The sequence below is a fragment of the Cucumis melo genome, chromosome 1 (assembly GCF_025177605.1).
Source record: "Cucumis melo cultivar AY chromosome 1, USDA_Cmelo_AY_1.0, whole genome shotgun sequence".
NCBI lineage: Eukaryota > Viridiplantae > Streptophyta > Magnoliopsida > Cucurbitales > Cucurbitaceae > Cucumis > Cucumis melo.
The window spans coordinates 7,891,867-7,905,289 of NC_066857.1; the positions used below are offsets into that span (position 1 = coordinate 7,891,867).

General features: G+C 30.1%; 1 protein-coding gene across 1 annotated transcript; it reads right to left on the reverse strand.

Annotated features, from left to right (window-relative positions):
* Positions 1–3,789: 3,789 nt before the first annotated feature.
* LOC103500047 (probable U3 small nucleolar RNA-associated protein 11) lies at positions 3,790–8,277 on the reverse strand. The gene is made up of 10 exons (XM_008463233.3): positions 7,891–8,277; positions 7,146–7,249; positions 6,966–7,056; positions 6,748–6,839; positions 6,561–6,654; positions 6,385–6,464; positions 5,439–5,522; positions 5,216–5,315; positions 5,003–5,100; positions 3,790–4,073 (listed from the first exon to the last, which is right to left on the reverse strand). Exons 2-9 carry the CDS (start codon positions 7,199–7,201, stop codon positions 5,008–5,010), a joined length of 690 nt encoding a protein of 229 aa, XP_008461455.1. The 5' UTR covers positions 7,202–7,249; positions 7,891–8,277; the 3' UTR covers positions 3,790–4,073; positions 5,003–5,007.
* Between the last annotated feature and the right edge of the window lie 5,146 nt (positions 8,278–13,423).

Here is a 13,423-nt window from a genome sequence, read left to right on the forward strand (position 1 = left end):
GTGATGTACCGAAGTGAGTTTATGAGAGGTTGGACATACTTAGGGGTTGCACTTTGATCATGGAGTGAGTTTGGATGGGGGGGGGGGGGGGTTAAAGGACACTTTGAAAGTTTAAATGTAATTGTTACGTTTGATGGCACATCATAGTGAGTTTATGTGTAAGTTAAGTCTCTATTACTAGTTACATTTGTAGAAAGAGGGATTGGGTACTTAGGGGTTGTACTTTGATTATTGTTTATTCCTAAGTTTTGGTTTTCGGCATCCATGCATTTTGGTTTCTTTGAAGTTTGAATAATGTACTTTACTTTCATGTAATTGTAGATGTGGGCTTGTTTGAAGATGGGGTCCAGGGCGATGAGAGATGATATTTTTTTTCCTTTTTTATGTATTTATTTCAAACAAACAATATAATGTGGCACTTTTTTGTATGAATTATGTTATAATTTTATAAGTGACAATTCGATATTTCAATGTATTTATTAATTTTGTGTTTGTTTTGTTTGAAAATTTTATTGAATTTAAATCGAATCGAAACTAAAAAAGATACCACAAGTTAAAAAATTGAACGTAATAATTGAAAAAAAAAATTAAAACATAATCTCCTGATGTGTGAAGAAATGCATCTAAAGACGAGTTCCCGACTATGAACTGACGTCAAGAACTCCTTACTTCCGACGCCATAATGAAGCTCGTTGAGAAAAGGAACCTCTCGACGTGCTTCATTTCGACGTTGGGAGTAAGGAAGTCTCAACACCGGTTCATTTACGTGTCGAGAACTCGTCTCCCAATGTATTTCTCCCGACTCATCTCCTAACGGTCCTATATGCATTGGGAAACCCTTTCATGATGCATTTGGGTATATATATCAACGCTTTTATGCTTCAAAAGACCCACTATTTCTTATATTGATCATTTAGCTCTTGGTACACGATCGTGTAAAAAATCTAAATGATCTTGGTTTACGATCGTTTAGAAGAAGAATTACACGTGCACGTGCACGTGTGACTAGTGTTGATACTACCTACACGATCATGTATCATTTCCTACATGATCGTGTATCATACCCTACATGAACACGTATCTTGATTATTTAGAAGAAGAATTATTAGCGCATATAGCTTATATATTAATCGCATGTTGATTAGGGCATTTTTTATATTCCCCATTATGGGCCTGTAGATTTTTTTCATTTTCGAAATTGTTTTCAACAATGTAAATATTTTACCGTTTGTTATATTTTTTAAACAAAACCCAAATAAATAAATAAATAAATATGTATGTATGTATATGTATATATATCTCATTTTATTAAAAATAATTATACTTCAAATATTTTATCTAAATCATATGAATCAAATTATTTTGAAATAAAAAATGCACATTGTAATACCACTAATAGTTTAAAACCAAGTCAAAATTTAGAAATTAAAAAAAAAAAAGTTCAAAACTCTATTTTGGTTCCTGAACTTTCTAATTTATTCTATTTCTAACTCTAAACTTTTAAAATGAGCTTATTTTAGTCCTTGTCGTTAAGATCCTATTAGTCTCAACGGAATAAATAAGTTATTTTTATATTTGGATGACTATGCTGCCAAATAAGATAATAACTGATCTTAATAATTTAGGATTTTAATCTTTAATTAATGGTTAGATGGTAATTTGATGTATTATAAAAAAAAATTCAAAAAGTCATATTAACTTCAAGATTTTGATTGTCACCATTTTGCACATTGTCATTCCATTTCACTTTCTCAACTCATATGCTAAATGCAATTCATCCACGTGCAAATTTAAGTTTGGGAATTTTTGTGATACATTGAAGTGTTTTTTCTCCTCCTCCCAATTCTTTCTTCCTCCAATCTTGTGATACATTGTGGAAATATTTATTAGCAATTTTCGTATATACATGTATTGTAATCACTTTATTTTTCTAACTTATTTTACCTTGTCATAGATGTTAATATCCATATGTTAGTTGTATTTTGTTTTTCTTAATCTACTCAATGTCGTTATTATGATTTTCTTCAAGATTCCAATTTGAAAAAGAAAATAAATCAAGGGTTAGGGTCGAAGAGGGGATGAGAAATTTTTTTGGAGAAAAAGAAACAATTAATTTTTAATTTGGGTTTATTAGACTCAAGTGTGTTGATTATGTTTTTGTGTTGGCGTAAAAGATAAATGGTAAATTAACAAGGATTTTTCGTTATTTATTTAAGTAATATGATGAAAATAGAACCAAATAATCAAAATATAGAAACCACGTCATCATTCAATTAAATAGTTACCGAATTCTAGCGACAGAGAGCAAATTGAGCTTTTTACAAAAGTTCGGAAACCAAAACATCAAAAGCTTAGGAACTAAAATAGAACAAAGTATAAAGACAAACAAAAAAACATTTAAAAACAGATTAGAATTTGATACTTGATTAAAAATTAAACTTAATAAAATGGTAGAAAAAAAGCAGGTAGAAGTAAATTTCCAAAACAAAAAACAAAAACGTTGTCAACCCAAATTACCAAAAAGTTTAAGGTCGAATATGTTGTTCGGTTGGTTAAATTTAAGTTTCTGTACTTCAATCCAATTCAATATGATTACAATATCCTGAATCTAAAATTAGTCTGCTAACTCATTTTTTACTTGGACTAACTCTAAGATTTTATTACGAATAAAGGAACTAAAAAAGTAAAAAAGTAAACAAACTTGTAAATATACAAAAACAAAGTTTGATATTTAAAGTAAATAAAATTTAAAAACAAAGGATGAAATGATTTCAAATCAAATTAGTTGCATTACTTCTATATGTTCCACATTTTTTTTCTCTTAATTTAAAAATGTATAGAAATATACTAATACAACTTTTGAGTTTTGAAATTTCAAACAAACTACAAAATTTATAAGTTTTTTCTATATTTTGGCCAATAATTTTTTAAAAAATGTTATTCAAGCAAATTTTCATAGATATAACAAATCGATAAAATATTTACGACTGTATAACAAATTTCATAAAATTAGTCATTTTTTAAATATTTCAGATGTTTCATTGCGTCTTTCTTCCTCTCTTCATTTGCATCTTTCTTCTTTTCTTTCCATCTCTTACATCTTTCTTCTTTACTTTTCTTCTTTTGTTGCATCTTTCTTCTTTTCTTTCCATCATTTACATCTTTCGTTCTTTTCTTTCTTCTTTTCTTTTCTTTCTTCTTTTCGTTTGTACTTTTCTTTTTTATCTTTTTTTTTTCAAATTGTTATTTGATTCTGATATGTTATTCTTTTTCTAAACTTTCTTATTTGGTTGTTCAAAATCGTGTAATAAATAAATAAGCTTGGTTATTCAAAATTGTGTAATAAATATAAAAGACCGGACAAAACAACAATTTAGTATTCAAATATAAATGATATAAATGATCGTATACAAAAAAGAAGCTAAACGATCCTATACAAAGAATCTTAAAAAGATCGTTTGGATAAACGATCGTATACCAAATCTTAAAAAAAAAAACGTTTAAATTTAAGATCAGAGAATTTAAAAAATAAAGCAAAATCTAAACGATCTAACTAAATCTAAATGACCAAATCTAAACAACCATGTACTAAATAATAATCAAATATAAACGACGTAGTTGATGGGACATTTTTTGTATTTTTCACAGTGGACCTTTAGTTTTTTTCGTTTTTGAAATTGTTCTATACAGTATAAATATTTTGTGGCTTTGTTATATTTTTTAAAAGACGCCATAAATAAACTTTACTTTAATAGAAAATTAAAAAGATTAAAGGAAACAAACTCTATGAAAATCAAATAACGAAATTAGATATTGGAATGAGATTAATTAGCTATGCTATGATCAATAAAACTTATATATTCCTAACTACTAACTAAAAACAGTCATTACAATCTTCCACGACCACCAAGAAACAAACTACATGAGTTGTTGACTAATTACACCATGAAAACAAAAACAAAAAAACAAAAGAAATTGCATATTTAACGAAAGGAACCGGCAAAATTTAAGTGGTCGGTGTTGTGAGGCTACTTGTCCAATATTTTAGGTCGGCAGTGCTTTGCTCAGTTACTCTGCAAACAAATGTGCAAAATCACTCATCCACAAAGGAGCCTACAAAATTTGGGTATAATTTGATCTGCTCTATCCCAACATATGAAATTTAAATATAAATCACAATCTATTGTTCACAATGCTTCAGTTTTTCAAGTCAATTCACCTCTCGACACCCACAACCACCCCCACAAAGAAAAATAGTCGGTTACACTGTGGACGATCAAATAAAGTTAGGTTTGAATTGACTATGATTTTGTTTATTTTTAGTCAAACTCTGTAAACAAAAAACAAGTGGTTGAAAAAAGTGAAACAAAGAACCGACTGTTGTTTATAAGCTTAATTTTCAAAAATTAAAAAATCAAGACCTTTTTTCATAATTATTTGGTTCAGTTTTTGAAAATTAAACGGACAAACACTATTTTCACATATAAAATCATGTTTTAAAAAATCAAGTCAAGTTATTAAAACTAAGAAGCAAATAATTTTCAAAAACTTGATTCTGTTTTCAAAAATTGATTGGAAATCTATGTTTTTTCCAAGGTGGGTGAAAACTATAATAGAGAAACCGAGAAGAATCAAATGTAAATTTGAGAAATAGAAAACTAAAAACAAAATGATTATCAAACGTGACCTAAATAGTTATCAAACGTGACCTAAATGGTTATCAAACGAAGCCTCATAAAATCAAACAATGCAAAACTCCCGACTATGCACCGATAACAATAATAATCAATGGCTTGTATCCTACTACCCTTAACCTAAAAGTGAGGTTTGAAGCTCTACCAAACCCAAAATAACAAAACAATAATATTATGCAATCACAAGAACCTCTCCCTCTAGAGTTGCACCACTGTCAAAAGGATGCCAACATGACAAACTTGGGTAATCTAATGTTTGCTTGAATAAAAATGCTTAAAAATGTACGAAGAAAGCGGGAGTACTCCACCTTTTTCAGCGTTTTCGTTCTGCCCGCCACTTGTATACAGGATTAGAAGTTGGATTGGAGAGTTCATCTTCCCACAGTTTACGTTTGCGACCCATTTTCTGTTATAAACATGTATCATTTCATATTCAACAATCATTTAAATATCATATACAAGTACGGCCCCCCAGCCATCTACATCATAGAGGAGAAAACCAAAACAAGTTGAAAACGTACCCTTAATTCTTGTTGCAATCTGATATCCCTATAAAGCTTCTCTAATTCCCACACTCTACTCCTCCTTGCCTCCAATTCTTTGTAAGAAGCAGTTGTTTTCCTGTGTGCAGAAACAGAGCTTCAATGACCAAAAGAAGGAAACTAAACACAGATCAGGCCAAATAATCAACAATGATTTAACATAATATTAAGCAGTAGTTCGAGTCCTTCGTAAGAATGTTACCGTTTAATGCTATTATGCACTGCTTCAGACGATGCTACCAATCTACCTTTAGGGGAACAAGATTGAATTTCATCAGCCTCGTCTCTGAAAAACAACAATGATTTCAAATAAATAACTGCACCACATTAGAGGAGCAGAAAGAAATTGAGTGGTTCACCAAAACTTTCTGCATATAGGATTGAATCTATTTCAATAAAAATGGCACAAGTCAACTATCATGGGTTGGCCTGTTGGGTGAGTCAGGGCTATGAGAATATTAAGGGGGTGTTTTGGGCAAGGGTTATATAAGATTATAATAACCACCTATTTGCTACAGTAAATACCATTTACAAGTCTCAATTAACTACAAATTTTACTATTTGCTGCAATTTTCACTATTTTACCCTCATCATTTTTTTTATTTTTTGCTACAGTGTTTACTATTTTCATTTCAAACTAGAATAGTTATAACCCAAACTAAATAATCTACCCACAAACAGAAATCATTGTAACCCAACTAAAATAACCAAGGACTATAATAATTCACTCTTTGCCCCAAACACCCCCTTAATATTCTACTGTGGCCATCTACCTACGATATCATATCTTAGGTGTTTCCTTGGCAATGCTTATTTCCGATGAGATTAGTCAAGTTGAAATAATATTTAAAAAAATTAATAAAAATTTAAGGCATAAGGCAACAGTATCAAATCTCCTTTATATCTTATGTTGATTGGATCCGTTCCAAAAGTTACATAAAAATAATAAAAAGTCTTATGGGAATGCATAAAAAATAAAAATAAATAAATAAAAAGTCTTATGCTGATACATTCCCAAATCCCGAGATTCTTGTTTCAAACAAAAATAATAATAGGTGGTTGTAAATGATTTCATCTCTTTAATTCAGAACAATTATTGATTTGTTTCCATTTGGGAAGGTAGATAAAGATGCAAATTGTGCTCAAACCTGTCTTCAGCAAAGTAAATATGCTCGTTTGATGGCTCATTATCAAGAGAATGTAATGTGGCTGTCAGTCTTTCAATTTTCTGTACAGAAAAGTGAGAATTTAATATATTAGATAAACTAAATCAATGTCTTCTTCAAAGAACTCCAAGTCAATAAAATGCTCGTAGAGAACATACTCTTTCCTCACTCTGCATTTTGTGAAGTATATACCCTGCACCTTGGGTTTTCATCAGCAGGAGTTGTTCTGCAGTATACTTATTTACCAATCTCCTACATTGCAAAAAGATCAAGAGACATAAGAAACTAGATGAAACCAAAAGTACTAAAAATAAGTCAATATTAAGAATTATTGAAAGTGATTACCCTGGTCTATGGATACCATCAACTGTTCTCGTCCTAATCATCTTAAAGTAAAATTCATCTGGATTCTTGAAGACTGCCTTCTGTTTAAGTTTCTGAGAATCAAACAGCACAAAAAATACAGACAACCAAATTACAGACTAGTTCACAGAATTCAACAAACAGCAGAAATTATGTTAACATTACGAAAATGGAGGAGTTATGAGCCTTTCAAACATTACCTCTAAAGTGTCTTCCTTCTTATGATAAGCTTTAGCACGCTCGACATAGTCTTTATGTTTCTCAAGAAGCCCAAACTTTTTCCGAGAATGCCTGATACAGTACACAAATCCATCATCCATGAAGGGTCAAATATTACAACTCAGATAAAAGGAACATGGTAACATAAAAGCATCACTTACAGCTGAGCTCTCTCCTTGTATGGCCGTGTAGGGACAGCATTCTTTAAGGACTTCATTGCAATCAACAAGAGAGAAGAAGAATGTGCGATTGTGTATTAGATTTCCTACAATTACACATGGAGCAATGGTGAACGTCAGTATGAAAAAAGAAATCAATCCAAATTCCAGAAATCATATTGCCCCTTATCAGCCTTTGATTATTTATATGCAAGACCAATGAAACAATCTTCAAAGACCCTTTACCATTCATACTCAAGGCCTCGATGTATAATGTTTGGAGCGCTAACATATCTATGGCTCTAAGACTCAACAAGTGACACATCAAACATTGACCATTTGCACTCAAAGTCCCGATATGCACCCTAACATGTTTTTTCTCACATCTTTCGCAACTCTTCTACCTTCAGTGAAGTCTACAACATGTTTTCTATATAACCGCTCACAAGGCAAACTTCCCTGCATGCTTTCAAGTTCATATTTCACAACACATGCAAAAGTTCAACAGTAAAGCTTAAACAACTTCAGGATGCACCTACAAATATCATTGTCAACTCATCTCAGTCAAAGTCATTATTCAATATATCAAAAGCAATAATGACTAAGATTTAACAATTATCAAAGAGTAACAATTATCCAAAAGTAAATTTAAGACAATCAATCATGAACAGAAAAGAATCAGCACACAAGCAACGTTACCACCCCTAAATTCAAATAAAACGAATAGTAGACAAGATAGATTATTTACAAATCTGTGCCGCCGGGGCGGCTATTGCTGAAGGAGAATCCGCTGGGGGATGTCGTACGAAGCAGCTGGGAAGGAGGCGCGACCCCTGAAAATGCACAGTTCAAAAAATCTGCGCCGCCGGAGGTTTGGGTCGAGTCTCGCCGCACCGTTTGTGGAAGAAGCTATCGCCGCCGCTAGTCGTGGGCGTTTGTGGTTCTGCTATCTGAAGAGAATGAGAATGAGGTGGCTATATCGCTCGCGGCTACAGAAGGTTCTGCCGCCGAGGTCGTCGCCGGAGATGATCAGGCTGGGGGTTGAGACGTGAGAGAGTGAGAGTGGTGAGGGTTTCCGAAAGAGAAGAATGGAGATGACCTCACACTTCTAAACGCTGACCTCATAAATACGGGACGTAAGGGATCCTTTTAATCAATCTTTCCAAAAATAAAAAGGTAAAGATAAAGATTTTTTCCTTAAAATAAAAATCAATGATAATTTTATATTAGGAAAAAACAATATTATTTATAAATTTCAAATTTCCATTATCTACTTAAATCTTTTAAAAAATATAACAAAACATATAAAATATTTACAGAATAATTTCCAAAACGAAAATACCTCACATGAAGCATGATTAATTGGCACCAAACGTATAATATATTTTTGGTAAATGATCGTTAGATTTGACTATTCTTTTGTGATCGTTTACATTTAGTTTTAGATGTGATCCAAACATTTTGTTAGATAGTCAAATATAAATGATTTTTTTTTTCAAAATCTTTTTGTTTAGGTTTAATCGTTTAAATTTGGGTAGTCAAATCTTAACCAATTATTTTAAATATTTGATTGTTTAAATTTGGCTAGTTAAATCTCAACGATTTTTTCAAGATTTTTTGGTATTTCGTTAATCAATTCTAAACGATTTTTTAAGATTGTACACGACCATCGTTTAGATTTGCTATTTTTAGTACTTTTAAATTTGGCTATCAAATATCCCGACGATCATTTTCATGATCTTTTATATTTGGCACACGATCTTAAACAACCAAATAACAGTTTGAAAAAAATAAAGGAAAATTTGTATAAAAGTAAGAAAACACCAAACTATTTATAGGTCCTATAACAAAGCATATAAAATTAGCCATTTTTAAAATATTTCAGGTTTGCCCTCCCGTTTTGTTCTCCTGCGATTTCTTTTATCATCTTTCTTCTTTTTCTCTTCTTTTTTTCTGTTGCAATTTCTTTCCATTGTCTTTCTTCTTTCTACTACGATTTAATTCCATCGTCTTTCTTCTTTTCTTCTTCTTTTCTTCTTCCTTTTTACGTCGTTTAAATTTAGGTAACCAAATCTTAACTAAAAGATCGTGTATAAAGAATCTTGGAGAAAATCATTTAGATTGGAGTAGCCAAATGTAAACGATCATGTAGCCAAATGTAATTAAAAAAATAATTGTCAAATTAAATGACCAAATCTAAACAATGGTGTACCAAACAGTAGTCAAATCTAAATGATCGTGTACCAAAAGAAAAATGATATAGTTAAAAAAATAATTGTCAAATTAAATGACTAAATCTAAACGATCGTGTACCAAAAAAATGAATTTGTCTACCCAAATCTAAATGATCGTGTAACCAAATTAAATGATAGAATCAAAAAAATAATTGTCAAATTAAATGACAAAATCTAAACGATCGTATACAAAAGAAAAACGATTTTCCTACCCAAATCTAAACGATCGTCTAACTCAATTAAATGATAGAATCAAAAAAATAATTGCCAAATTAAATGACCAAATCTAAACGATCGTGTACCAAACAATAACTAAATGTAAACGATCGTGTATCAAATATATTACACGCTTAGTTGACAGGACATTTTTGGTATTTTACATGGTGGGCCTATGGGGTTTTTCTGTTTTCGAAATTGTTCTATACAGTGTAAATATTTTGCCTCTTTATTCTATTTGTAAAAAAACCCAAAAAATAAAAGAATAAAAAAATATATCTTTTATATTTTGTATACGATTTTGAATCAAATAACAGTTTGAAAAAAGTAAAAGAAAAATTGCAGAAGAAGAGAAAATGATGATGGAAAGAAAAAGAAAAATTGTAGAAAAAGACGATGGAAAGAAAAAGATCAGGATAGAAGAAAACGATAATAGTAAAGGGCAAACTTGGAATATTTTTAAAAATGGCTAGTTTCATAGGCTTTTTCATTTTGTTACATGAGTCGAAAATATTTTGTCATTTTGATATATTTATGAAAATTAAAGGACCATTTGGTAGCGTTTTCATTTACTATTTCCTGTTTCTGTTTTCAGTTTTTTAAGAAACTGAGGTGTTTGGTAATGTTGCTTGTTTCTCTCATTCTAAAAAAATAGAAATGTTTCCCATTTTATAAGAAATTATTGGGAACAAAAAAAAAAGTTTTTTCCATTCTGTTTCTCAATTATTTCTATTGGTTTCCTTTTCCTTTTTCTCAATTTTATTTCTATTTGTTTCTTTTTTTTTCTCAATTTTTTTATTGATTTTCTTTTCCTTTTTCTAAATTATTGTTATTAGTTTCCTTTTCCTGTTTCTCAATTATTTTTATTAGTTCTCTTTTCCTTTTTCTCAATTGTTTTTATTGGTTTCCATTTCCTTTTTCTCAATTGTTTTTATTGGTTTCATTTTCATTTTTCTCAATTATTTTTATTTGTTTCCTTTTCATTTTTCTCAATTTATTGGTTTCCTTTTCCTTTTATCTTCATTATCTTCCCCAAATAATCATCTTTTTTCTCCTGCTCTCATCGTCTTCCTCTACACATTGTCTTCCTCTTTGCCTCTCATCATCTTCCTCTACAATTCATACTCTTTCTCTTTGTCGGATCCATAGTTTTTGCCTGACTCTTCCTCTTCACCAGATTCATAGTTTTCGTATTCCTCTTTGCACTGATCTGGATTATCGTTGTGGGTTTTTCTCTCAAGCATTATAGGTAGCAGTGTAAAAAGGTTAAATTTTCTTTTGTTTCTTTTAATTCTGAATATTGAGGACATAATAACTTATTGTAAAATTAATATTATATTCTAGATGTCATAAAATATCGATGAGGTTATTGAAATTGATGAATTAAGAAGTAAGTCGACGTCATCTAAGAGAAATGGTCCGAGTGATAGATATTGCCAATCAAATTTGGCAACATTTGAAGAATAGATACAATTTTATGTTTATGTTATTATTTTTATTTGTACATTGGTACTTTTGTATTAAATGAATAAACTTTTGATGATTTTATTTTTATGTTTAATGGATGACATATATTTTTGTTTATTGTTTAATTGAATTAGATGCGAATAAAATAAAAAAAAATCTCGAAGAAAATCAGGAAACAAGAAACCGTTATCAAACACATTTTTTGTTTCTATTTTTTTTCAAGAAATAAAAAACAGAAACAGTTATCAAACACATTCCTGTTTCTTGTTCTAAAAAAAGAAGAAACAGGAAACCAAGAATAGAGAATAAGAAACAAGAAACGGGGAACTGAAACGTTACTAAACGAGCCCTAACCTTATTTATTTCTATTATCTATATCTATTTGTCATTTTTTAAATAAAAAATATATTTATTTTTACCAACAATTTAAATAAAAAATATAAAATATTTTTCTTATTTTTTCGTGTTAAATAATAGGAGAATTCAGTTTTCTTAAAATCATATTTTTATCTTGAGATTTTTTCAAAAATAGAAAAAAAAATGCGAAAATTTTATACCATATAGAACAATTTTGAAAAAGGAAAAAACCCACAAGTCTACTACGAAATACCAAAAATGTCTTAGTCAACACTAGATTAATAGACCACACGCGCTCGAGAAATTTTTTTCTAAACGATCATGATATACGATCGTGTATATAATGGTACACGATCGTGTAGATTATTTTAACGATGGCGAAAAAACCTTAAATTTAAATGATCAGATAATAAACTCTAAACGATGGCAAAAAAGCTTAGAAAATAAATGATCATTCACATTATATAAGATCGTGTAGGTAATGATATACGATTGTGTAGTGAAGTTTACACGATGGCGAAAAAGACTTCAAATTTAAATGATCGAACAATAAACTTTAAACGAATGCGATAAGGCTTTATATATAAACAATCATTTAAAGTACCTTGAATGATCATCAAATATTTATGGACGATCGTTTATTTGAGGATAAACGATCATTTTGAGAAGCCCAATTTTTCGAGAGCCGAATCACGCATAATTACAAAAATACCATCAAAATCAACGCGATATAAAAAAGTGAACCTTCTTCTTCAGACTTTTTCTCTTTTTCACACTGCTTTGTCTTCTTATTCACATCATTTTCGTCGTACATGTTCTTCTTCAATTTTACGCTCATTTCTACCTACCTTCTTCAACCAAACTTCCAAAATTCTTCTTCTCTTGTTCTTCCACATTATGTTCTCCATTAATCTTATGAAATAATTTCTTTCCAGCATTTCGTTTGTTGCTCAATATTTCGGTTCCACAACCAAATCTATCTCCATCTATCTCGATCTCTATCTTTGATACAAAGAGGGTTTGAATCTATCTTTGTTTTATTTAATTTAATAATCACTCTTATTCTATGTAACTTAACCCTAATTTTTTTTTTTTTTTGTAAATATATGGTGAGCAAAAAACAAACAGCATCAACTAGCAAAACAATGAAATCTAAAGGAAAGATAGAAGAAATGAAGAATGAAAAAGAAATGAAGGTAACAAAAATATATAATGTCAATGTCTATTTGTATAGTCCTCTATATTTGTCTATCTTTGTCTATCTGTATCTGATTGCTCTATCTTTATCAATTTCTATTTGAGTAGTGCTCTACATTTGTGTATCATTATCTATATTTGTCTATCTGTTAGCACTAGCTCTTGATTTATAACATACTGTTTATTATATCTTTTCTATAGGTCAAACACCATCCCACTACTACAAAAATCGGATTACTTGACGTTAAGACAGTGTTAAGTAAACGTTTACTTGACGTTTTTAAAAGCGTCAAGTAATCGACTGTCAAGTATAGTCTGATTACTTGACACTAAAAAACCGTCAAGTATACGTATACTTGACACTACAACACTGTCAAGTATAAGTATACTTGACCCTTAAAAACCATCAAATATACGTCTACGTGACACTAAAACACCGTCAAGTATACGTTTACTTGACACTAAACCACGGTCAAGTATCCATTTACTTGACACTAAAAAACCATCAAGTATACGTTTACTTGACACTGTATTAACGTCAAGTAATCCATCAAAGTTCACCTTTTATGTGTCAAGTAATGTTGTATAGTTGGCGCTTTATACGTGTCAGGTAAACATATACTTGACGTTTTTAAATGTAAAGGAATATCGTATACTTGACATATATTTAACGTTATGTATAGTACTGTTTATTAATATATATTAAATATACAAATTTTTTATTTTCTAGTTCTTGCATTAGGTCATTTGTTTCAATAAAACATATTCATCAACAAAATAAAATTTTCAGAATCAGTATAGTTACGCAAC